Source organism: Phocoena sinus, chromosome 3, assembly GCF_008692025.1.
Source record: "Phocoena sinus isolate mPhoSin1 chromosome 3, mPhoSin1.pri, whole genome shotgun sequence".
NCBI classification, from domain to species: domain Eukaryota; kingdom Metazoa; phylum Chordata; class Mammalia; order Artiodactyla; family Phocoenidae; genus Phocoena; species Phocoena sinus.
In genome coordinates, this window is record NC_045765.1 from 10,641,054 (window position 1) to 10,668,617 (window position 27,564).

The 27,564-nt window shown below is 38.5% G+C and overlaps 1 protein-coding gene across 1 annotated transcript; it reads left to right on the plus strand.

Annotated features, from left to right (window-relative positions):
- The first annotated feature begins 669 nt into the window (after positions 1-669).
- Positions 670-27,025, plus strand: ZNF14 (zinc finger protein 14). Its single transcript, XM_032625083.1, is given in 6 exon segments — positions 670-773; positions 23,752-23,878; positions 24,782-24,842; positions 25,210-25,814; positions 25,902-26,359; positions 26,361-27,025. Coding segments are annotated over 6 exon segments (1,623 nt in total). The 5' UTR covers positions 670-734; the 3' UTR covers positions 26,694-27,025.
- The last annotated feature ends 539 nt before the right edge of the window (positions 27,026-27,564 follow it).

Consider the following 27,564-nt stretch of genomic DNA (forward strand, 5'->3'; position numbering starts at 1 on the left):
GTGGTTTCTCTGCCTGTGTTTCACACATGCTAGTGTTTGAGGCTTCAGGGCTAGTCTAGGACTGTGGGGTTCATCTCCCACCAGAGCCAAGTGCCCCTGAGGCCAGGGGACTTAAAGTACCAGATGAGTGGGGGTGGGGAGGGGGGACAGAATTCTCCTAAAGGAAATGGTGAAAAGATGAAAGTAGAACGGAACACTCTTTTTTCTGGTGGTGGGGGGGAGTGGGAGAGCTGCTCTGCGGGGCTTGCGGGACTTTGGTTGCCAGACCAGGGATCCAACCCGTGCCCCCTGCAGTGGAAGCACGGAGCCCTAACCACTGGACGGCCAGGGAATTCCTGGAACAGCCTCATTATTACCGAATAGTGAGGACACAGAAGTGTCCATGTTTGTGAGGGGTCACAGTTCTGTGCCAGGCCTCAGTGGCCTTACGGTTTGACGATGTGTCCTTGGAGAGAACATTTCCCACCCACTGCCAGGACAAGGTTGGCTCAAAGACGCGACCTCCGCCCTCCTGGCACTCAGGCATGGGGGGGCGGGGCCCTGTGAACTGTCCAATCAGGGGAGTCGCCGTTTATTTTACGTGGCGGTACTGCTACGATAACGCCGGAGGAGTGGACTGCGTGCTCAGTGCCGCTTGTTCTGACAGTGGCCGTATCAGCTCCTGCTGCCCTTAAAGGCTCCAGGTGGTTATGCCGCATTCTGTGTCGCTGTGACCGGCACTTGCCGCGGCGGTCATGGGGTGGACAACCGGAAACTCCAGAAACCGAAAAACGGTGAGTGTGCGGGGTCGGGTGTTGGGAGAGGGAGGCGGTGGGACTGATGGAACCGGGCCTCCCATGCGGCCATCTCCAGAGTCTGCGGACCCGAGTCAGCCGGTAGCGTGCCACAACAGCCTTAGGGGCTGGGTCGACAGCGGGGACCCTCGGGTGTCCTGTCCTGTCCCTGCGAACCCGAGTCTCCCCCACACGGCGCGGTGGCCATAAGGAGGGACTCGGGGCAATCGTGACTCGGTCTCTGGGGTTCACGTGTGGGAGCAGCTGTGGTCTGGGGGTGTCCGGTTCCCCCTTTCTCTCCAGGGGAATCATTTTACTCTCACTTTTTTAAATGTTTGAGGAACAGGATCTCAAATCCACGACCCTGTCTCCCCAGCCTAGCTCTTCCTAGGGCTGGCAATAAATCCCTAAATTTACAGATGTTTCCCCGCATTCCCAAATGCCATCTTCCCCTCTACAGTTCATAGTATCACTAATAACTGTTTTTCTCCGTGGTGCGTTGCAAACGGATGCAGTATTTTAATTGTTTAATCATTTATCAACGGAGCCATGGATGGCTCTTTTTAAAGATTTATTGTTACAGCTGTTTTACTTGAGAGGAAAGCAGAGAACCACTGCCTGGAATATGTTATATGGAATGCTTGCGCCTCTCCTCTCAAAATCTTCTTGGTCACGGACATCCTATGGGAAGACCTTTGGGTGGAGGGTCCTCTTGAGGAACTTTCCTGGGTGATCTTTTTTCAGCCCTGCCTCCGTTCCTGAGTTTCTCTCTTTGAAAAGATTTATTCACTTATTTGAGACTCAGTTTTTCAATAAGTGTAAATTTTATTTATTCAGTAGATCTGGGGAGACAGTATAAAGTTTTTCCAAAGAGGCAAGAAAGGTGAATTTCAGAAAAATATTTCATTATTACATTCTGTGTGTTAAAATTTTTGTTTCCTTTTTTTTTTCCCCCACCCTGAGTGGATGTAGTAATATTCTGAGGTCTTTTGGGTGATTTCCAATGGCATATCAGGACTTAGACTTGCAAAATCTAGAAGTGTTCCAATACGATTGTTTACAAATCAGTTTCTTTTTTTGGAATTAATTCATTGACATCTTCATTTTCCGACAGGAATAGGTGTTTTGGGATTTTCCTGTTGAAAAAATAAAATTGCCTTACAGTCTTCTCTCTTCCTTTACACATAAATACTGGGTTGAGTGATTTTTCTGGATTATTGAATCACCGGGTTTATGTCATTTAAATTATCATTGGTGATCCAAAGTATTGTGACTGGAGTAGAGGCCTGAGGCCAGTGACTCCAAACTAAAGTTCCCATCTGGAGCCGGCAGTGGGGGGGTTTTCTTTGGCCTAGATGTTTTATGTTTGAGTTCTGCATCCATGATATAGGTGCACTCAGAGTGTATTTTGTGTATTAAAAAAGTCTGTGGTCAGTTCTGTCTCCTGGACAAAAAGTTTATGCATTTGGGAGTTTAAGTCGGATCTTAAACTGAATCTACCTGAGAATTTCCTCACTTGTGAGAATGTGAGGAGAGTTCTCCCCGGTGACTGTTCAGGTGTCCCTACCCTCCTTCACCAGGGACTGACCCACCTTAGGGGTTGTATCTCAACCTGGGTATCTAGACCCCAAGCTTGGGAATGTGTTTAACTTTCTGAATGTGGGTTTTCGTTCTTGACTGTGGGCAAGCAGACTTCTTACCTGAGCCGATTTGAATATTTGTGTTTCTTTTCTTTAGATGCCTTTATCTATTGGATATTTCAGTCCTTTAACTCTAGTTTCCCTTAGCAGTTTGCAATTTTATTTCCTTGGTGAGTGTATATGATTTTTGATTTCTTAGGCTTTGAAAAATATAAGTTGATTGAAAAATATGTGTTTAAGGCAAGAAAATCCTGGAACCAAACAGAATTTCTGTGCCTTTTAGGCAACAGAATCTTAAGCTGTGAGATGGGTATGTTTAGGTTCTCAGGCACATTTTTCATTTTTAGATCAGTTTTTGTATGTGCTTGTCCCTAGAGAACTTTGATATTTAAAAGGCTGTACAATTCTTAAGGCAAGTGAATTTCTACTTGTGTTGATGAGTGAAAAAAACTGTTGAATTTCTGTTTTAATTGATATGAGAGAAACTACTCAAACTTAGGAAAGTCTTTGAAAATCCTAGTAGGTTTCTTCATGGATTAAATGCAAACCCCTAATGCATTATAATATGCTACTCATTCCTGACCATATCCTGAGTGTGAAATATAGTGGAGGGACAAACTATGATGTCATTTGTCCTTTTAGTTAGACATTTGAAGTTTTTCACTTTCTACAGTTTGCAGTTTTATACCCAATAGTGTTTAAAGAATTAAATTTAGAATGATTTCCTATGTAGAAAAATTAAAATTAATTTAAAAATAAATTTAAAGTAGCAACAGTTAATTAAAAACAGACTACTAGGTAGGAAAGTACGGTGTATATAAATTTCTCTTAATTTTAAATAATGTTTGTAAAGAATTTAAAAAATAGTAAGGTATGAAACAGTGAGATATCCGGTTTTTTAGAACATTTTAGGCTTACAGAAAAATTGATCAGAAAGTACAGAGTGTTTCCACTTGACCCCTCTGCATCCACACAGTTTGTACTATTTTTTTACATCTCATATTATTATGGTATATTTGTTACAATTGATGGATCAATATCGATGCTATAAAGTCCACTGTTTATATTAGCCTTGACTCTTTGTGTTATACAATGTAGGGATTTTGGCAAATGTATGACGACATGTGTCCATCATTTCTATAGAATAGTTTAACTTTGCTAAGGGATACCCTGTGCTTCACCTATCCATTCATCCCTCCCTCAAACCCCCAAATCCTTCCCAAGCAAAGATCTTTTTACTGGCTCATAGTTTTATCTCTTCCAGAATGTCCTATACTTGGAATCATACAGTATGTAGCCTTGTCAGAGTGTCTTCTTTCACTTAGCGATATGCTTCTAAGTTTCCTGTTTCGTTCAGGCAAATTATGCTCAGAGACTGAGATTGTCTTTGCCAGTAATTTATTTAACACAGGTTCACTGCAGGAATTATAATTTATAATATTTCACAAGCCAATAGCAAATAGGATAATGTCTCTTAATAAGCCAGTAAAGACATAATGTACCCCAAACCAATGATAGTTTAATTACACTGTTGTTCCAGCCAAAGGGAAGATGAAAGAAATAAAGTCCAAATTTAGTTGAGTTGCACCTTTATATGAATTGGTTCTTGATAGCGTCCGTCCTTCCAACTAAACGCTGAGTATCAGATGCCCGCTTAGATCCTTCCCTGCTGGGCAAAGGCACTAGTGTTGGCAGGCAAGGTAGGCTGCTTGGTCCAGGGACCATTTCATGGCTTGCACCACTGCCTATGAGGAGTAGGCTCGCCAAGGCAGAAACAAATATGTCCCTTCTCTTCCTGAGGCTGCTGCTTGGTTTAACTCCACTGCTATCCAAGAGTAACCTGGCCACAGCAGGAGCAAGGGTCTCGTGATCCTCTGAGAGCTTTTTAGATTAGCAAAGAGTAGCCTTACCCAGACTGAACACTCAACTTAAGTCCTCACAGATTCTTGGTGTTTAAAGTTTAAATGGCCGTCACGTGATTGTCACTCCTCCACATGTTCATCATGGTAAGCACAATTTTGATGGCGTCATCCTGACATGGCCTCCCAAAGTAAACAAATTCACTCTTGGACCAAAACATCTTTACTTGAGCCATAAACAAGTAGATCAAAACAACTTCACTTAAGCCATAAATGCGTAAATTTAAAATTATAACAAACCAGTACACAGCAGTTTCCTCCTTGTCTGTTCATGGCTTGATAGCTCATTTCTTTTTATCACTGAACAATATTTCATCATATGGATATACCACTGGTTGTTTATTCAACTATTGAAGTATATCTTGCTTAACTCTAAGTCTTGGCAATTATGCATAAAACACCTGTAAACACTTATTTGCATATTTCTGTGTGAAGACAAGTTTTCAACTCATTTGGGTAAATATAAATATACAAGGAGTATAATCTAGGAGCTAGATCCTATGATAAGGGTATGTTTAGTTTTGTGAAAAAACTGCCTGTCTTCCAAAGTAGGCATACCATTTTCCATTCCCATCAGCAATGAGTAAGGATTCCTCTAGCTTTACATCTTCATCAGTATTTGGTATTCTGAGTGTTTTGTATTTTACCCGTTGTAACCGTTTAGTGGTATCTATTTGTTTTATTTACAATTTCCTAATGATATTTGATGTTGAGCTTCTTTTCATATGCTTATTTAACATCTGTATATCTTCTTTATTGATGTGTGTGCAAATTTTTTCCCATTTTTTCCCCCATGTTTGGGACTTTTTTTTTTTTCCCCAGGGATTCTTGCTTATTTTCAATTTTGCCCTTTTTTTTTTTTTTGGCTGTGCCACACAGCATGTGGGATCTTAGTTCCTCAACCAGGGATCAAACCCACGCCCCCTGCATTGGAAGCGTGGAGTCTTAACCACTGGACCACCAGGGAAGTGTCCCGAATTTTGCCCATTTTTTAACTGGATTGTTTGTCATCTTACTGTTGCATTTTAAGAGTTCTTTAGACATGTTGGATACCAGTCCTTTGTCAGATAAGTGTTCTGCAAAGATTTTTTCCCCAATCTGTGACTGTCTTTATATTCTCTTACCACTGTCTTTTGTAGCACAGGGGATTTTAATGAAGTGAAGCTTATTGTTTTCTTTCTTGGATCTTGCTTTTGGTGTTGTATCTTAAAATTCATCAATTAACACAAGATCACCTTGATTTTCTCCTATGTTATCTTCTAGAAGTTTTTTACTTTTGCATTTTACATTTAGAGCTATGGTCTATTTTAAGTTTTGTGTAAGGTCTGTGTCTAGGTTTACTTGTTTTTTGCATGTGGATATCCACTATTTCCAGTACTGTTTGTTGAAAAGACTTTCTTTTTTCCATTGAATTGCCTTTTAGTCCTTTATCAAAGATCAGTTGGCTATATTTCTCTGGGTCTATAAGAAAGCAGTTGACTTCTGTATTCTCAGTCTTTCTATACTCTCATTAATTCCTGGAGGGATCTCTGGTGTTATGGTTTCTTTCAGATATTTTACATAGAAAATCATGTCATACACAACAAAGACAGTTTTATTTCTTTCTTCCCAATCTGTATACATTTTTATTTCCTTTTCTTGCCTTATTGCATTAGCTAGGTCTTCCAGTACAGTGTTGAATAGGAGTGGTGAGAGGAGACTTCCTTACCTAGTTTCTTACCTTACAAAAAAAAAATCATCTAGTTTCTCACCATTGTGATGTTGCCTACAAGTTTCATGAAGATGTTCTATCTCAAGAGCCTGAACTCCCCTCTATTCCTAGTGTGTTATCATAAGTGGATGTTAGATTCTGTCAAATGCTTTTCCATTTTATTTACACTCCTTTCATTCCTGATATTACTAACTTCTGTCTACCCTTTTTACTCAGTTAGCTTGACTAGACCTTTATCAATTTTACTGATTATTTCAAAGCACACCAGCTTTTGGTTTTGTTGATAGTCTCTATTCCTGCAATTTTTATGTCTTCCTTAATCATTTCTGTTTTTGGTCATTTAACTTATTTTTATTTAGATATAATTGATATATTTCAAGTGTACAACATAATGATTTGATATTTGTATACATTGTGAAGTATTACCACAATAAGTCTAGTTAAACTAGTATAACATCATCACACAGTTACAGTTTTTTTTCTTGTGATGAAAATTTTTGAAATTTCCTCTCAGCAGCTTTCCAATATGCAATAAAGTATTATTAATTATAGTCACAATGCTGCACATTATATCCCCTGACTTATTTTATAACTGAAAGTTTGTAATTTTTGATCTGCCTTCACCTATTTCGCCCACCCCTCAACACCCCCCCCCCCACACACACACCTTCACGTCCCACCTCTGGCAGCTACCAGTCTATTCGCCATATCTGTGAACTTGGGGTTTTTTGTTTGTTTTGCTGCATGGCTTGCAGGATCTTAGTTCCCTGAAAAGGGATTGAACCCAGGCCCACGGCTGTGAAAGCACCACATCCCAATCACTGGACTGCCAGGGAATACTCAGGGTTTTCGTTCTTTGCTTCAGATTCCATATATAGGTGAGATCATATGGTATTTTTCTCTCTGACTTATTTCACTTAGCATAATACCCTTAAGGTCCATCCATGTCACAAATGGCAAGATTTCCTTTTTATGACTGACTAATATTCCATTATATATATATATATATATATATATATATATATATATGCATGTGTGTGTGTGTGTGTGTGTACACATTTTTAAAATCCATTCATCCATCATTGGGCACTTAGGTTGTTTCCATGTCCCGGCTATTGTAAATAGTGTTGCAGAGAACATGGGGGTGCAAATATTGGGTTGGCCAAAAAATTTGGATTTTTAAATTTTTTGAGGAACCTCCACACTGGTTTCCATAGTGGCTTCATCAATTTACATCCCCACCAACAATGTGCAAGAGTTGCCTTCTCTGCCCTTACTCACCAACACTTGTTTTTGTCTTTTTTTTTGTTTGTTTGTTTTTGTTTTTGTTTTTGTCTTTTTGATCATAGTCATTCTAACAGGTGTGAGGTGATACCTCATTGTGGTAGTAATGTTGAGCACATTTCGTGTACCTACTGGCCATCTGTATGTCTCTGGATAAGTATCAGTTCAGATCCTCTGTTCATTTTTTTAAAATCAGATTGTTTTTGTGCTGTTGAGTTGTATGAGTTCTTTATATATTTTGGATAGTAATTCCTTATCACATTTGATTGCAAGTATTTTCTCCCACTCAGTAATTTGCCTTTTCATTTTGTTGATGGTTTCCATGGCTGTGCAGAAGCTTTTTAGTTTGATATAGTCCCACTTGTTCACTTTTGCTTTTCTTGCTTTTGTTTTTGGTGTCAAAACCAAAAAAATCATCTCCAAGACTGATATCAAAGAGGTTACTGCCTGTGTTTTCTTCTAGGATTCTTATGGTATCGAGGCTTATGTCAAGTCTTATGCCATTTAAAAAAAATTTTTTTTTATTGGAGTATTGTTGATTTACAATGTTGTGTTAGTTTCAGGTGTACAGCAAAGTAAATCAGTTATACACATATCCACTCTTTTTTAGATTCTTTTCCCATATACGTCATTTCAGAGTATTGAATAGAGTTCCCTGTGCTATACATACAGTAGGTCCTTACTATCTTTTTTTTGAATTTATTTATTTATTTATTTATGGCTGTGTTGGGTCTTCGTTGCTGCATGCAGACTTTCTCTAGTTGCAAAGAGCGGGGGCTGCTCTTCATTGTGGTGCGCGGGTTTCTCATTGCAGTGGCTTCTCATTGCGGAGCATGGGCTCTAGGCGTGCAGGCTTCAGTAGTTGTGGCACGTGGGCTCTAGAGCACAGGCTCAGTAGTTGTGGCGCATGGGCTTAGTTGCTCTGCGGCATGTGGGATCTTCCCAGACCAGGAATGGAACCTGTGTCCCCTGCATTGGCAGGCAGATTCTTAACCACTGCACCACCATGGAAGTCCTCTATTTTTTATATATTAGTGTGTGTATGTCTATCCCAATCTTCCAATTTAGTTAATTCATTTTGAGTTGATTTTTGTATATGGTGTAAGATAGTGGTCCAGTTTCATTCCTTTGCATGTAGCTGTCCAGTTTTCCCAAACCGTTTATTGAAGAAACTGTCCTTTCCCCATTGTATATTCTGGGTTTCTTTGCCAAAAATTAATTGACCATATACGCATGGGGTTTTTTCCTTAGACTCTTTATTCTGTTTCACTGATCTATATATGTCTGTTTTATGCCAATACCATACTGTTTTGTTTTTAGCTTTGTAATATAGTTTGAAATCAGGAAGCATTATGGTACCAGTATTGTTCTTTCTCAAGATTACTTTGGCTATTCAGGGTCTTTGTGGTTCCATACAAATTTTAGTATTGTTTGTTCTATTTTGTGGAAAATGCCATTGAAATTTGGATAGGGATTGCATTGAATTGTTCATTGCCTTGGGTAGAATGGACATATTTCCAATCCATGAGGGCAAAATATCTTTCCATTTATTTGTATCTTCAATTTCTTTCATCAGCACCTTATAAATTTCAGTATACAAGTCTTTCACATCCTTGGTTAAATTTATTCTCAGGTATTTTATTCTTTTTAATGCAGTTGTAAATAGGATTGTTTTCTCTTTTTTTTGTCACTGAAGTAGAGAATTTTTTTTTTTTTTTTACAAAAGATAAAATTTAAGTTTAGACTGATGTTTCCACAGGACTACAGGATTTTGGTCTGTCTAGTAAATGTGTATCTCTTTTCTCTCAGACTGAAATTCCTGGTTTTCAAGAGTTTGATCTAATTAGAATATGATCTGATTTGCTAATTACTAATTGGCTTTTTTTTAAATTGAAGTATACTTGATTTACAATGTTGTGTTAGTTTCAGGTATACAGTAAAAGTGATTCAGTTATATATAATCCTTTTTCAGATTATTTTCCATCATAGGTTATTACAAGATACTGAATATAGCTCCTTGTGCTAAATCATAGGTCCTTATTTATATCTATTTTATATATAGTAGTGTGTAACTGTTAATACCAAACTCCTAGTTAGTATTATTTTCTTAATTTCTATTTTTGGTAATTCATTGTTAGTGTATAGAGATAGATTTTTGTATATTGATATTGTATCCTGCAGCTTTACTGAATTTGTTTATTGGTTCCAACAGATATGATGGAGTCTTTAGAGCTTTCTATATATAATGTCACGTCATCTGCAAATAGTGACGGTTTTACTTCTTTCTTTCCAATTTGGATGCCTTTTGTTTCTTTTTCTTGCCTAATTGTTTTAGCTTATCCAATACTATGTAGTGGGCATCTTTGTCTTGTTCCTGATCTTAGAAGAAAAGCTTTCAGCTTTTCTGTATATTAATTTTGTATCCTGCAACTGTACCAAATTTATTAATGAGCCCTAGTAGTTTTTTGGTGTCACTAGGATTTTCTGTGCATAGTGTTATGTCATCTGCAAAGAGTGACAATTTTACTTTTTCCTTTCCAATTTAGATTCTCTCTCTCTCTCTCTCTCTGATTGCTATGGCTAGGACTTCCAATACTATGTTGAATAAAAGTGGCAAGAGTGGGCATCCTTGCCTTGTTCCTGATCTTAGAGGGAATACTTTCAGCTTTTCACTGATGAGTATGATGTTAACTGTGGGCTTGTAATATATGGTCTTTATTATATTGAGGTACATTGCCTCTATACGCACTTTATTGAGAATTTTTATCATAAATGGATGTTGAATTTTGTCAAATGCTTTTTCTGCATCTATCAAGATGACCGTGTGGTTATTATCCTTCATTTTGTTAATGTGGTGTATCACATTGATTGATACACAGCTGTTGAACCATCCTTGCATCCTTGGAATAAATCCCACATGAACGTGGTGTGTAATCCCTTTAATTTGTTGTTGAACTTTGTATAATAATAGTTTCTTCAGGATTCTTATATTTACTTTCTTCCTGGCCTGTAATTTTCTTGTGGAGTCCTTGTCTGGTTTTGGTATGAGCAGAATGTTGGCCTTGTAAAATGAGTTTCGAAGTGTTCTGTACTATTTTTTGGAAGAGTTTGCAAAGGATTGATATTAGTTTTCTCTAAATGTTTGTTAGAATTTACCAGTAAAGCTAGCTGGCCCTAGACTTTTCTTTGATGGGGGGTTTTAGATTACTGATTGAATCACCTTACTAGTAATTGGCCTTTTCAGATTTCCTATTTCTTCATGATTCAGTCTTGGGAGGTTGTATGTTTCTAGGAATTTCTTATAGGTTGTCCAATTTTGGGGGCGTGTAATTGTTCATAGAAATCTCTTCTGATCCTTTGTATTTCTGTGGTACCTGTTGTAACATTTCTCATTTCTGATTTTATTTATTTGGATCTTCTCTTTTTTGTCTTCATGAGTCTAGCTAAAGGTTTTTCAGTTTATCTTTTATTTCTTTTTTTTTTTTTTTGCGATACGTGGGCCTCTCACTGTTGTGGCCTCTCCCGTTGCGGAGCACAGGCTCCGGATGAGCAGGCTCAGCGGCCATGGCTCACGGGCCCAGCCGCTCCACGGCATGTGGGATCTTCCCAGACCGGGGCATGAACCCGTGTCCCCTGCATCGGCAGGCGGACTCTCAACCACTGCACCACCAGGGAAGCCCCTATCTTTTATTTCTTTAACATCTTTATTGGAGTATAATTGCTTTACAATGTTATGTTAGTTTCTGCTGTATAACAAAGTGAATCAGCTATACGTATACATATATTCCCATATCCTCTCCCTCTTGCGTCTCCCTCCCACCCTCCCTATCCCACCCCTCTAGGTGGACACAAAGCATGGGGCTGATCTCCCTGTGCTATGTGGTTGCTTCCCACTAGCTATCTGCTTTACATTTCGTAGTGTATATATGTCAGTGCCACTCTCTCACTTCATCCCAGCTTACCCTGCCCCCTCCCCGTGTCCTCAAGTCCATTCTCTATGTCTGCTTTTTTATTCCTGTTCTGCCCCTAGGTTCATCAGATCCTTTTTTTTTTCAGATTTCATACATGTGTGTTAGCATACAGTATTTGTTTTTCTCTTTCTGATTTACTTCACTCTGTGTGACAAACTCTCGGTTCATCTACCTCGTGACAAATAACTCAATTTCATTTCTTTTTATGGCTGAGTAATATTCCATTGTATATATGTGCCACATCTTCTTTATCCATTCATCTGTCGATGGACACTTAGGTTGCTTCCATGTCCTGGCTATTGTAAATAGAGCTGCAATGAACATTGTGGTACATGATTCTTTTTGAATTATGATTTTCTCAGGGTATATGCCCAGTAATGGGATTGCTGGGTCATATGACAGCTCTATTTTTAATTTTTAAAGGATCTTCCATACTGTTCTCCACAGTGGCTGTATCAATTTACATTCCCACCAACAGTGCAAGAGCATTCCCTTTTCTCCACACCCTCTTCAGCATTTATTGTTTGTAGATTTTTTGATGATGGCTATCCTGAACGGTGTGAGGTGATACCTCATTGTACTTTTTTTTTTCAAAATTTATTTATTTTTGGTTGTGTTGGGCCTTCGTTTCTATGCATGGGCTTTCTCTAGTTGTAGAGAGCAGGGGCCACTCTTCATCGCGGTGCATGGGCCTCTCACTGTCGCGGCCTCTCTTGTTGTGGAGCACAGGCTCCAGACACGCAGGCTCAGTAGTTGTGGCTCACAGGCCCAGTTGCTCCACGGCATGTGGGATCTTCCCAGATCAGGGCTTGAACCCGTGTCCCCTGCATTGCCAGGCAGATTCTCAACCACTGCGCCACCAGGGAAGCCCTCGTTGTACTTCTGATGTGCATTTGTCTAACAATTAATGATGTTGAGCATCCTTTCATGTGTTTGTTAGGAATCTGTGTATCCTCTTTGGAGAAATGTCTATTTAGGTCTTCTGCCCATTTTTGGATTGGGTTGTTTGTTTTATTGATATTGAGCTGCATGAGCTGCTTGTATATTTTGGAAATAAATCCTTTCTCCGTTACTTTGTTTGGAAATATTTTCTCCCATTCTGAGGGTGTGTTTTCATCTTGTTTATGGTTTCCTTTGTTGTGCAAAGGTTTTTAAGTTTCATTAGGTCCCATTTGTTTCATTTTGTTTTTAATTCCATTTCTCTAGGTGGGTCAAAAAGGATCTTGCTGTGATTTATGTCATAGAGTGTTCTGCCTATGTTTCCCTCTAAGAGTTTTATAGTGTTTGGCCTTACATTTAGGTCTTTAATCCATTTTGAATTTATTTTTGTGTATGGTGTTAGGGAGTGTTCTATTTCATACTTTTACAGGTAGCTGTCCAGTTTTCCTAGCTCCACTTATTGAGAGGGCTGTCTTTTCTCCATTGTATAATCTTGCCTCTTTTATCAAAGATAGGTTGACCATAGGTACGTGGGTTTATCTCTGGGCTTTCTATCCTGTTCCATTGATCTATATTTCTGTTTTTGTGTCAGTACCATGTTGTCTTGATTACTATAGCTTTGTAGTGTAGTCTGAAGTCAGGGAGCCTGATTCCTCCGCTTCATTTTTCTTTCTCAAGATTGCTTTGTCTATTCGGGGTCTTTTTTGTTTCCATAGTAATTGTAAAATTTTTTGTTCTAGTTCTGTGGAAAATGCCACTGGTAGTTTGATGGAGATTGCATTGAATCTGTAGGTTTCTTTGGGTAGTATAGTCATTTTCAAAATGTTGATTCTTCAAATCCAAGAACATGGTGTGTATGTGTGTGTGTATGTGTGTGTGTATATGTATATATATATATATATATACATATACACACACACATATATATCCATCTGTTTGTATCATCTTTAATTTATTTCATCAGTGTCTTATAGTTTTCTGCATACAGGTCTTTTGTCTCCTTTGGTAGGTTTATTCCTAGGTATTTTACTCTTTTTGTTGCAGTGGTAAATGGGAGTGTTTCCTTAAATTTTTTTCCACATTTTTCATCGTTAGTATATAGGAATGCCAGAGGTTTCTGTGTATTGATTTTGCATCCTGCTACTTTACCAAATTCACTGATTAGCTCTAATAGTTTTCTGGTAGCATCTTTAGGATTCTCTATGTATAGTATCATGTCATCTGCAACCAGGGTCAGTTTTACTTCTTCTTTTCTGATTTGGATTCCTTTTATTTCTTTCTTTTCTCTTACTGCTGTGGCTAAAACTTCCAAATCTATGTTGAATAATAGCGGTGGGAGTGGGCAACCTTGTCTTGTTCCTGATCTTAGAGGAAGTGGATTCAGTTTTTCACCATTGAAAACGATGTTGGCTGTGTGTTTGTCATATATTGCCTTTATTATGTTGAGGTAAGTTCCCTCGATGCCTACTTTCTGGAGATATTTTATCATAAATGGATAGATTTTATCATAAATGAATTTTGCTGAAAGCTTTTTCTGCATCTATTGAGATTATCATATGGTTTTTATCCTTCGGTTTGTTAATATGGTGTATCACATTGATTGATTTGCGTATAGTCAAGAATCCTTGCATTCCTGGGATAAACCCCACTTGATCATGGTGTGTGATCCTTTTAAAGTGCTTTTGGATTCTGTTTGCTGGTATTTTGTTGAGGATTTTTGCTTCTATGGTCATCAGTGATATTGGCCTTTGGTTTTCTTTTTTTGTGACATCTTTGTCTGGTTTTGCTACCAGGGGTCCTCCCCTCTACTATGTTTTGGAAGAGTTGGAGAAGGATAGGTGTTAGCTCTTTGCTAAATATTTGATAGAATTCGCCTGTGACTCCATCTGGTCCTGGGCTTTTGTTTGTTGGAAGATTTTTAGTCACAGTTTCAATTTCAGTGCTTGTGAGTGGCCTGTTTATATTTTCTCTTTCTTCCTGGTTCAGTCTTGGAAGGTTGTGCTTTTCTAGAATTTGTCCATTTCTTCCAGATTGTCCATTTTATTCGCATGTAGTTGCTTGTAGTAGTCTCTCATGATCCTTTGTATTTCTGCAGTGTCAGTTGTTTCTTCTCCTTTTTCATTTCTAATGCTGTTAATTTGAGTTTTTTCCCTTTTTTTCTTGATGAGTCTGGCTAATGGTTTATCAACTTTGTTTATCTTCTCAAAGAACCAGCTTTTAGTTTTATTGAGCTTTGCTATTGTTCCTTCATTTCTTTTTCATTTATTTCTGATCTAATCTTTATGATTTCTTTCCTTCTGCTAACTTTGGGGTTTTTTGTTCTTCTTTCTCTAATTGCTTAAGGTGTAAGGTTAGGTTGTTTATTTGAGGTAGGATTGTATTGCTTGTTTCTTTTTTCTTGAGGTAGGATTGTATTGCTATAAACTTCCCTCTTAGAATTGTTTTTTCTGCATCCCATAGGTTTTGGGTTGTTGTGTTTTCATTGTCATTTGTTTCTAGGTATTTTTAGATTTTCTCCTTGATTTCTGCAGAGATCTCTTGGTTATTAAGTAGTGTATTGTTTCACCTCCATGTGTTTGTATTTTTTACAGATTTTTTCCTGTAATTGATATCTAGTCTCATAGCACTGTGGTCGGAAAAGACACTTGGTATGATTTCAGTTTTCCTGTATTTACCAAGGCTTGATTTGTGATCCAAGCTATGATCTGTCCTGGAGAATGTTCCATGAGCACTTGAGAGAAGAAAGTGTATTCTGTTGTTTTTGGATGGAATGTCCTATAAATATCAATTAAGTCCGTCTTGTTTAATGTATCATTTGAAGCTTGTGTTTCCTTATTTTCATTTTGGATGATCTGTCCATTGGTGAAAGTGGGGTGTTAAAGTCCCCTACTATGATTCTGTTACTGTCGATTTCTCCTTTTATGGCTGTTAGTATTTGCCTTATGTATTGAGGTGCTCCTATGTTGGGTGTGTAAATATTTACAATTGTTATATCTTCTTCTTGGAGTGATCCCTTGATCATTATGTAGTGTCCTTCTTTGTCTCTTGTAATAGTCTTTATTTTAAAGTCTTTTTTGTCTGATATGAGAATTGCTATGCCAGCTTTCTTTTGGTTTCCCTTTGCATGGAATATCTTTTTCCATCCCCTCACTTTCCATCTGTATGTGTCCCTAGGTCTGAAGTGGCTCTCTTGTAGACAGCATATAAACGGGTCTTGTTTTCGTATCCATTCAGCCAGTCTGTGTCTTTTGGTTGGAGCATTTAATCCATTTACATTTAACGTAGTTATCAATATGTATGTTCCTATTACCATTTTCTTAATTGTTTTGGGTTTGTTATTGTAGGTCTTTTCCTTCTCTTGTGTTTCCTGCCTAGAGAAGTTCCTTTAACATTTGTTGTAAACCTGGTTTGGTGGTGCTGAATTCTCTTAGTTTTTGTTGTCTGTAAAGGTTTTAATTTCTCTGTCTAATCTGAATGAGATCCTTGCTTGGTTGAGTAATCTTGGTTGTAGGTTTTTCCCTTTCATCACTTTAAATACGTCCTGCCACTTCCTTCTGGCTTGCAGAGTTTCTGCTGAAAGATCAGCTGTTAACCTTATGGGGATTCCCTTGTATGTTATTTGTTGTTTTTCCCTTGCTGCTTTTAATATTTTTTCTTTGTATTTAATTTTTGACAGTTTGATTAATATGTGTCTTGGCGTGTTTATCCTTGGATTTCTCTTGCATGGGACTCTCTCTGCTTCCTGGACTTGATTGACTATTTCCTTTCCCTTGTTAGGGAAGTTTTCAACTATAATGTCTTCAAATATTTTCTCCGTCCCTTTCTTTTTCTCTTCTTCTTCTGGGACCTCTATAATTAGAATGTTGATACATTTAATGTTGTCCTAGATGTCTCTGAGACTGTCCTGAATTCTTCTCATTCTTTTTTCTTTATTCTGCTCTGCAGCAGTTGTTTACACTATTTTATCTTCCAGGTCACTTACCCTTTCTTCTGCCTCATTTATTCTGCTGTTGATTCTTTCCAGAGAATTCTTGATTTCATTTATTGTGGTGTTCATCATTGTTTGTTTGCTCTTTAGTCCTTCTAGGTCCTTGTTAAACATTTCTTGTATTTTCTTCATCCTGTGTCCAAGATTTTTGGATCATCTTTTCTTTCATTACTCTGAATTCTTTTTCAGGTAGGCTGCCTATTTCCTCTTAATTTGTTTGGTCTGGTATGTTTTTACCTTGCTTCTTCATCTGCTGCATATTTCTCTCTCTTCTCATTTTGTTTAACTTACTGTGTTTGGTGTCTCTCTTTTGCAGGCTACAGGTTTGTAGTTCATGTTATTTTTGGTGTCTGCCCCCAGTGGGTAAGGTTGGTTCAGGGGCTTGTGTAGGCTTCCTGGTAGAGAAGACTGGTGCCTGTGTTCTGGTGGGTGGGGCTGTATCTTGTCTTTCTGGTGGGCAGGGCTGTGTCCAGTGGTGTGTTATGGGGTGACTGAGTATGATTTTAGGCAGTCTTTCTGCTAATGGGTCCGGTTGTTCCTGTCTTGCTAGTTGTTTTGCATTGGGTGTCCAGCACTGGAGCTTGCTGGCCGTTGAGTGGAGCTGGGTCTTAGGGTTGAGACAGAGCTCTCTGGAAGAGTTCTCGCTGATTGATATTACATGGAGCCAGGAGGTCTCTGGTGGTCCAGTGTACTGAACTCGGCTCTCCCACCTCAGAGGCTCAGGCCTGGCACCAGGCCGGAGCACCAAAACCCTGTCAACCACCCGGCCAGGTACATGGGGAGTTTCTTGCCCTCTGGAAAGTCTGAGGTCTTCTGCCAGCATTTAGTAGGTGTTCTATAGGAGTTGTTCCACATGTAGATGTATTTTTGGTGTATTTGTGTGGAGGAAGGTGATCTCCACGTCTTATTCCTCCACTGTCTCTACTGGATGTCTGTCTTATATTTTAAAAGCTCTTAGTTTCATTGATTTTTTTTTTTATTCTCAGTCTTTTTCATTTATTTCCACTGTGATCTTTGTTATTTCCTTCATTTTATTAACTTTGGCATTTGTTTTTTCTTTTTTTTCTAGTTCCTTGAGGTGTAAAGTTAGGTTTTTTTGAGATCTTTTTTGTTTCTCGATTTATCACTGTCACTATGAACTTCCCTCTTGGAAGTGCTTCTGCTGCATCCTGTAAGTTTCAGTATGTTGCACAATAGTCCCCCTTTATCTGCAGTTTTGCTTTTTACAGTTTCAGTTACCTGCAGTCAACTGTGCTCTTAAAATATTAAATGGAAAATTACAGAAATAAACACTTAAAAATACATTAAACATTTTTTAAAATAAAGTTTTGAATTGTGCATTGTGCTGAGGAGTGTGATAAAACTTTGTGCCATCCTGCTCCATGTTGCCTGGGATATGAATCATCCCTTTGTTCGTTGTATGCACACTGTGTGTGCATGTGTATGTATAGGAAAAAACATTATATTTGTGGGGTTAAGTACTCTTCATGGTTTCAGGCATCCACTCAGTGTCTTGGAATGTATCCCTCACAGATAATGGGGTTCTACTATATTTCCAATTCATTTGTCTCAAGGTACTTTTTAAAATTTCTCTTTTGATTTCTTTAACCTATTGGTTGTTCAGTATCATGTTTAATCTCCACATGTGAATTTTCCAGTTATCTCCTCATAATCGATTTCTAGTTGTATTGCATTGTGGTCGGGAAAGATGCTTAATGTGACTTTAATCTTAAATTTATTAAGACTTGTTTTGTGGCCTAACATAGGCTCTCTCCTGGAGAATGTTCCATGTCCCCTTGAGAAGATTGTGTATTTTGTTGCTTTTGGACAGAATGATTGGCCTAATATGTCACTGAAGGCAAGTGTTTCTTTATTGATTTTCTGTCTGAATGATGTATCCACTGATGAAATTGGGGTATTAAAGTCCCTTTCTGTTATTGTATGGCTTTCTACTTCTCCCTTTAGATCTGTTAAATTTTGTTTTATATATTCAGATGTTTCTATTTTGAGTGGATAAGTGTTTACAAATGTTATATGCTCTTTTTGGATTTACCCCTTTATCATTATATAATGACCTTTTTTGTTCCTTATAACAGTCTTTGTCTTAAGTCTATTTTGACTGTTACAAGTATAGCTACCCCAGCTTTCTTCTGGTTTCCATTTGCATGGAATATTTTTTTTCCATTCTTTCAGTCTTTGTGTGCACTTTTATCTCAGGTGAGGTTTTTGTAGGCAGTATATAGGTGAGTCTTTTTTTTTTTTAAATCCATTCAGCCACTCTGTGTTTTGATGGGAGAATTTATTATTTCTTTTACATTTAAAGTAATTATTGATAGGTATGTCCTTATTGCTATTTTGTTCACTGTCTTCTGGCTGTTTTGTAATTCCTATTTTCCTGTCTTCTTCGCTTGCTTAGATTCCTGTCTTTTTTGGTATGCTTAGATTCCTTATCTTTATCTTTTGTGTATCTACCACAGGCATACCTCAGAGATATTGCAGGTTCAGTCCACTGCAATAAAGCAGTTATCACAATGAAGCAATTATCACATGAATTTTGGTTTCCTAGTGTATATAAATCTATGTTTACCTTATATCAAGGTCTATTAAGTGTATAATAGTATTATGTATAAAAAGTGTACATACCTTACTTTTAAAATACTTTAGAGCTAAAAAATACCAATCATTGTCTGAGCCTTCAGTGAGTCATTGTAGTAACATCAAAGATCATGGATCACAGATCACCATAACAAATAGTATAATAATTTAATAATTTGAAAGGAGAAAGGGGAATCAAGATGACAGGGTAGGAGGATGTGGAACTCACCTACCCCTACAAACACATCAAAAAAACTTCTACAGTTCTCACAGAAAATTAAATGGAACCTGGTAGAACTTTTTTTTTTTGGCCCATACCACACAGCTTGAACTTAGTTCCCCAACCAGGAATCGAGCCCACGCCCCCTACAGTGGAAGCGCAGTCTTAACCACTGGACCACTAGGGAGGTCCCCAGAAGAACTTCTGTACAACCAAAGCTGCAAGAAAGATCTCCATGTAACTGGGTAGGACAGAAAAAAAGACATCAGGTTGGGATCTGTGCCCCTGGGAGGGATCTGAAAGGAAGAGAAGGTCCACACGGGCAGCCCCTCACCTTGGGGAGCAAGCAGGTGGAGCCACAGTCTGTGTCCCAGTCCTGGCATCCTGCAGAGAGGAGACTAGCTCCCTTGGCTGCTTGGAGAACCACTAGGACAGTCAGAAGGGCTGGAGAGGCCAAGACACTACTCGCAAGGATTGTGCACATGCTGGCTTGTCAACAATCAGAGCAGAGAGAGCCTCGCCACTCCCCAGTCTGAATTGGGCAAATACCCTGGCCCTGCACACTCCACGCCACAGCCTGGTGGGAGATCTGGGCCAACTGGGCCCTAGGGAAAAACTTGGTCTGGACACAAAGACCAAGGGTCTTGGGTGTGATCTTGGTGGGGCGGCTGGAAGCAACCATTGTCCTTGCGCACACAGGGCAGCACCCCAGGAATCCCGGGCAGACAGGCCCTGGGAGAGGACTCAGTCTAGCTATGCAGAGACAGCCTGAGAGCCTGGGGTGTGATCCAGCAGGGCAGCAGCAGACATTGTCATGCATACAGGAACATGCAGCAGCTCATCTCTCGTTGCCCATAACTGGCGATTCCCTATGCACAGGGCAAATGAGAACACCCACATCAAAGTGGGTAGAAGCTGAGGCACAATCTTACCATAACCAACCCCCCCACACACATGGCACCCCACCTTCAGGAAGGCACTCAAAACTCTAAGCTTCTCCTTGAGGAGCAAAGGGTTTAGACCCCACACTTGGCACCCCAGCTTTTAAGAGTCACACATGAAGACAAGCCCCCCAAACATCTAGCCGCACAGCATGTGGGATCTTAGTTCCCTGATCAGGGATGGAACCCATGTCCCCTGCAGTGGAAGGGCAGAATCTTATAACCACTGGACCACCAGGGAAGTCCCAAAACATCTAGCTTTGAAAACCAGTGGGGCTTGTGTCCATGAGACCAACAAGGCTATAGTGAACTGAGAACAGTTCTTAAAGGGTCCTCTTTTCTAATGTTTCACCTGTTTATATCATTTTCAGACATACCTTATTTTATTGCAATTCACTTTATTGCACTTTACAGGTAATGCATTTTTTGCAAGTTGAAGGTTGGTTGTAACCCTGTGTGAAGCAAATCTATTGGCACCTTTTTTTCAATAGCATTTGCTCACTTTGTGTGTCTGTCACATTTTGGTAATTCTCACAATATTTCAAATTTTTGTTACATTTGTTATGGTGGTGTGTGATCAGTAATCTTTGATGTTACTGCCATCACTTGCTGAAGGCTCTGATGATGGTTAGCATTTTTTAGCAATAAAGTATTTTTAAATTAAGGTATGTACATTGTATTTTTATACATAACGCTAGTGCACACTTAACAGAGTACAGAATAGTATAAACATAACTTTACATGCACTGGCAAACCAAAAAATTCATGTGATTTGCTTTACTGTGGTAGTCTGGAACTGAACCCTCATTGTCTCCAAGGTATGCCTGTACCTTCTAATGAATTTCTTTTACTGTTTCTTGTAAAACCAGGTGTATTGATATCAGAGTCCCTCAATTTTTCTCAGAAAGTATTTCTCCGTCACTTTTTTTTCCTGAGATGCAGCAGTCCTAGAGATTTTTTTTTTTATTACAAAGGCTTATTGGCTTTTTTATATTTTTTTATTGAAGTATAGTTGATTTATAGTGTGTGTTCACTTCAGGTATATGGCAAAGTTATTCAGTTATTATATATATATTCAGTTATTTAATTTATATATATAATTATTCTCCAGATTCTTTTCCCATATAGGTTATTACAAAATATTCTCCCTCACTTTTGAAGAATAATTTTGCTTGACACAGAGTTTTAAATATTTCATTCCACTCTCTTCTTGGTGGCATAGTTGGGGTTTTTCGTTGTTGTTGTTTTGTTTGGTTTTGGTATGTTAATGTTTACAGCAGCTTTATTCATAATCACCAAAACCTGGAAACAACTCAAATGTCATCTGATGAATGAATAAATTATAGTACATCTGTACATGCAATCCTACTCAGCAATAAAAAGTAATGAACAGTTAATATGTGCAACAACATGGATAAATCTTATACATATATTTATTGCTAAGTGAAAGAACCCAGATTCCAGAGGATAAATACAGTTTGATTCCAGTTACATGATATTTCTTGCTTGCATAGTTTTTGAAAAGAGGTCTGATTTAATTCTTATCCTTAAGTAAAACTAAGGTTTGTTTTTTCCCTCTGGCTTCTTTCAGAATGTTCCCTTTGTCTTTGATTTTTCTCCAGTTGAAAATGATGTGCTTGGCAGTGAAGTTTTTGGTGTTCTTTTTTTGTTTTTCATGTTTTGTGTTTTTCTTAGTTTCCTGGATCTGCGGTTTGCTGACTATCACTAATGTTAGGAAAATCTCAGTGATGATTGCTTCACTTATTTTTTTGTTTCTGCTTTTCTATCAGGTATTCTCATTGTGTGTATTTTACACCTGCTGTCATTGTCCCAGAGTTCTTAGATGTTGTATTCTTTTTTGTCTTTGCATTAGGCCCTGGTGAAATAGTCTCTTCTGAGGATAGGCCTTGTTAAGAATAGCTGTTTCGGGGCTTCCCTGGTGGCACAGTGGTTGAGAGTCCGCCTGCTGATGTAGGGGACACGGGTTCGTGCCCCGGTCCAGGAAGATCCCACATGCAGCGGAGCGGCTGGGCCCGTGAGCCATGGCCACTGAGCCTGTGCGTCTGGAGCCTGTGGTCTGCAACGGGAGAGGCCACAACAGTGAGAGGCCCACGTACAGCAAAAAAAAAAAAAAAAAAAAAAAAAAAAAAGAATAGCTGCTTCAAAATAGCTTCTTTCTGTCTTTCCAATTTTGGAAACTGGTTTGCTCTGTGTCTTCAGTTCTTTGTTTTTTTTCTTGTGAGGTTAGGAATGATAGTTTCTAAGTTCATTATACAATGAACAAGAAAAGAGAAGTCTCTGTCTCCAGTTTTTTATGTTTAACTGCTGACAGCTTTGAAGCCTCATCCCTCCTTCCTCCTCTTGTGACCCACATGTATCCATGATGATAGGAAAGCCTTAGTTTCCTTCCTGTGGCAGTGACAAGAGATTCAATTCATGCCTGCTCCTGCCCTTGTATGTGAACTCTCTCTTCAGTCCACCCACAACCTCAACTAAAAATTAAGTTCATGTACTTTTCCTTGCGCTCTCAAGCCATTTCATGCCTTCTTGAGAGGCCTGCCTTACTCCTCAGAGACCTCAATTATGGAAGTAATAAACCTTTTTGTACACTATTGGCAGTGTGTGGTGTCATCAATTTACGTATTCCTATATTTAGTGCTGGGCCGTTATGCTTCTGTGCACCATATGGGAGCTCAGAAATGAGACATGTTGGGAGGATTGCCTCTGGAGTGGCTGGCCAGGAAACTTCCACCTGAAATTAGAGAATGGAGGTTTTACATTCTTCGGAGGAAAGCGCTGTGAATCCTTTATGCATTATATAATCATGGGCAGATTCACCATCAGACCTTTATGGAGTGTAGTGAATTCCTGTGCAAAACGCAGCTCTTAACCTGTTCCTCAAGGTTATTTAGCAAGGGCTTTGACCAAAAAGAAATCTTTTGGCACTTTATCATTTCATTATGTGTGCTGAAAACTGGTGAGAAACAGCTCTGAGGCTCATTGTGTATAGGGTTTTGTTGAGGTCTAAGTAGTTTTGTCTTTTTAGCATGCCATATCATGTGAAGTTGTCTGAGCCTTAACTTCTGAATAACTTCCTAGCTCCATGAATGGGACAGAGAGAGAATGGAGAAACTGAGTCTGCAATAAATTTTACACAAGCTAAAAGTACTACTTCTTTACAAGAATATTTTAATCTAGCCAATTGCACCTGGCTATTTCTAATCACCTGGAGTAATTCTCAGGCCAGTAAGACAAACTGATCCTTTTCACAAGTTGGATTTCCACAGGCCTCCTGGACTGTCATGTTTGGTGATGGGAATAGAAGAAAAAGCTTCCAGTTCTTCACTGTGTCTTATTCCTTAAAAACTCCTGCATATTTGACCTCATACATCAGTGGAGTGTACAGAGTTAAATGGTGTGTAATAACAAGGAGATGAGTTTTTTTCACAAGAGATTGATGTGTTTAAAATGATATTTGATTCATTTGTGTAGCGTTTCTCTCATTTCTCCAAGGTGCTCTAGACCCTGACATCAGAGAGCAATAACATTTAAAGTGATCAGAGTGAAAATGAATAAATAATTTGCACGTGTTCATTATGCTGTTAAATTCATGAAGAAGTAAGGACATAGAGTCAGTTTCTGATGACCAAGACATAAAATAAATGTTTGAAGGTGACAGAATCATATGTAATCTTCCTATAAATTGAGTATAAATCCCCAGTTCTGTCAGATTCACACATCTTACTGGAAACATATTTGGGATGTTTTAGGACTCAGTGACCTTCAAGGATGTGGCTGTGAACTTCACCCAGGAGGAGTGGGCTTTACTGAATCCTTCGCAGAAGAAACTTTACAGAAATGTGATGCAGGAAACCTTGAGGAACCTGGCCTCCATAGGTAAGCATGACAACATTCCTTCACTTCTTCAGTTAGAGAACAAGTATTTCTTGCCCATCAACACTGTTCCAAGATGTAGAATATGGAAAAGGAATACAGTAGTCCCCCCTTATCTGCAGGGGATACATTCCAAGACCACCAGTGGATGCCTGAAACTGCAGATAGTACTGAATCCTATACATACCTACCTATGATAATAAATTTAATTTAGAAATTTGGTGCGCAGTAAGAGATTGATAATGATAACTAAGAACAGAACACGTATAATAGACGTGAACTTAACATGCATAAGTGTTAAGTGTCCATAACTTTTGCAGTTTGAGATGAGACAGCAAAACTAAGATCAATTTCTTTTTCCTTCTTCAAAATTTCATGATAGAAGTTTCATCTTTCCTATAGATCTTAGCAACATCAGTGTATGATTTTTTTCTTCCCTTAAATCAAGAACTTTCATCTTTTCACTTAAAGGGAGTACTTTATAACTTTTCTTTGGCATATCCTAATTACCAATATCATTATTCTTGCACTTTGGGGCCATAATTAATTAAAATAAGGATTACTTGAACACAAGCACTGCAGTACCACCACAGTGATCTGAAAACTGAGATGGCTACTAAGTGACTGATGGGCAGGTAGCATATACAGCATGGATACACTGAACAAAGGGATGATTCACATCCTGGACAGGACAGAGCAGGACATTGCAAGATTTCATCATACTACTTGGAAGGGTGCACAGTTTAATATTTTCAGACTGCAATTGACCGTAGGTAACTGACACCACAGAAAGCAAAACTGTGGGTAAGGGGGGACTGCATGGTCACAGCTCATCGTGGACCTAGAATCTAATATTTTTCTATAATTTCCAATAATTTGCATTATTTTTCTGGGTCTGCATTTTAGGAAAAAAATGGGACAATCATAACATTGAAGACTGGTACAAAACCCAAGGGAGAAGACTAAGGTGAGTCACACACAGTAGATAGCAGTGTGCCCCATGAGAATCCTGGTATGTCATAAACTTTTTAAAATAAATGAAAAAACAACCCCAGCTTCAAAGTTATCCTTAAATTTTTTTCACCGAAAACATTTACTTAAACATGACATAGATGTCCAGTGTTTTTGGAAACAATATTAAGAAACCCAATATATTAATATTACTGTTTTCATAATAGCTATGTCAAGTCCTCTTACAGAGCTTTCAGTATAAATCACCCTCAAAAAATTCAGAAAGGGCAAAAAACCTTCACTTTCGCTATAAAATATAATTCTAATACCCTACTAATGTGAAATTGGTAAAGAAATCATTAATAATTTCTCATTTTTTACAGAAGTCATATGGTAGAAAAACTCTGTGAAAGCAAAGAAGGTAATCAAGATAGAGAAACTGTCAGCCAGATTCCAAATCTTAATCTGAATGAGGAAACTCTTTCTGGAGTAAGACCATGTGAATGTACTGTGTGTGGGAAAGTCTTCATGCATCATTCATTCCTTAATAGACACATCAGAGCTCACAGTGGACACAAACCATATGAGTATCATGAAGATGAGGAGAAGCCATATAAATGCAAGGAATGTGGGAAAGCCTTCAGTTACCGCAAATCTGTTCACAGACATGAAAGGACTCACACTGGAGAGAAACCCTATGAATGTAAGGAATGTGGTAAAGCCTTCACATGGCTCACAACCTTTCGAAGACACATGATAACACACACTGGAGAAGGACCCTATAAATGTAAGGAATGTGGAAAAGCCTTTGGTTGTTCCACTTCATTTCGAGCACATGAAAGAACTCACACTGGAGAGAAACCCTTCGTATGTAAACAGTGTGGTAAATCCCTCAGGTCTCCTCTAGGTTTGCGAATACATGAAAGAAGTCACACTGGAGAAAAACCCTATGAATGTAAGCAGTGTGGTAAAGCCCTCAGTTGTCCCAGTTCCTTTCGAAGACATGAAAGGATTCACACTGCAGAGAAACAATATGAATGTAAACAATGTGAGAAAACCTTCAGTTCTCCTCTAGGTTTGCGAATACATGAAAGAATTCACACTGGAGAGAAACCCTATGAATGTAAGGAATGTGGTAAAGCCTTCATATCTCTTTCAAGCATTCGTACACACATGATAACACACACTGGAGATGGGCCTTATAAATGTAAGGAATGTGGGAAAGCCTTCATTTGTCCCAGTTCGTTTCGATCACATGAAAGGACTCACACTGGAGAAAAACCATATGAATGTAAACAGTGTGGTAAAACTTTCAGTTGGCCCAGTTCCTTTCGAATACACGAAAGAACTCACACTGGAGAGAAACCCTATGAATGTGCAGAATGTGGGAAAACCTTCATTTATCGCACAACCTTTCAAGGACATGTGAGAAAGCACACTGGAGAGAAACCCTATAAATGTAAAGAATGTGGGAAAGCCTTCATTTCTCCCTCAAGTGTTCGAACACACATGATAATGCACACTGGAGCACACTGGACCCTATAAGTGTAAGGAATGTGGGAAAGCGTTCAATTTTCCCAGTTCATTTCGAATACATCAAAGAACTCACACAGGAGAGAAACCTTACGAATGTAAGCAATGTGGCAGAGCCTTCAGTTGTTACACATCCTTTCGAACACATGAAAAAACTCACACTGGAGAGAAACCTTATGAATGTACAGAATGTGGGAAAGCCTTCACTTATCGCACTACCTTTTGAGGGCACATGAGAATACACACTGGTGAGAAACCCTACAAATGTAGAGAATGTGGGAAAGCCTTCAGTCGACCCAATTCCTTTCGAAGGCATGAAAGATCTCATACTTAATAGAAACCTCTCTTGAATGTAAGCAATGTGGGGAAAACATCAGTTGGCCTTCATTCTTACATGTGAAAACTCCCACTGGAAAGAAACCCTGTATGTGTAAGAAATCTGAGAAAGCCTGATACAAATTAATCCATGTATAATGTTCCAGAAAAAAATAACATGAAAAGAATAATTTTTAGAGTTATATTGTCTTTATCAGTGCCTCATTCTTAAAGGGGATCTCTCGACTGGATATTTACTACTTACACGTTCAAAAATGAACACTGAAGTGAGAGAATTCTGTAAGTACTCTGTAAGCAGTACTACATAATGATTAACAGGTATTGTTTTGTCCTTAAATCAATTAACATTTTTCTCTTTTCATTTTGAAGCCTGTTTGTTCCATGGTTGAATTGACATGTATTTCTAATATGCAGGTTGGTTTAATTTTTATGTTTTGATTGTTTTGTGTGGGGCTATTGATAAATGACAGTTTGGTATTTGTTGGGATTTTCGTACTGGCCTCCTGTAGTGCCAGGTAGTGGATATTCCTTACCCATATATAGTCCATCCTTCTTATGAGAAAATCTACTCTTGTTTTGGCTAGAAGAGCCTTATTTCATTTTCCTTGCTAGTAAAAGGTGGCATAAATTTGTAAATATCATAGTGTATATAGTCTCATGTGAATTTCTATGTTTTGCCCTTTGCTCTTTGTCATTCCTTCTGGCTAGGATTTGAATAATAAAGAGTTTGCATTAACACATTATTGACCAGGGGATTTTTGCAGAAACTTAACACCTGTGGCTGGCAATTTGTTACATAAATGAATATTGAAACACCCACGTTTGAGTAAATATCAACAACTTTTTTTGCACTTAATGTATTTATTTGA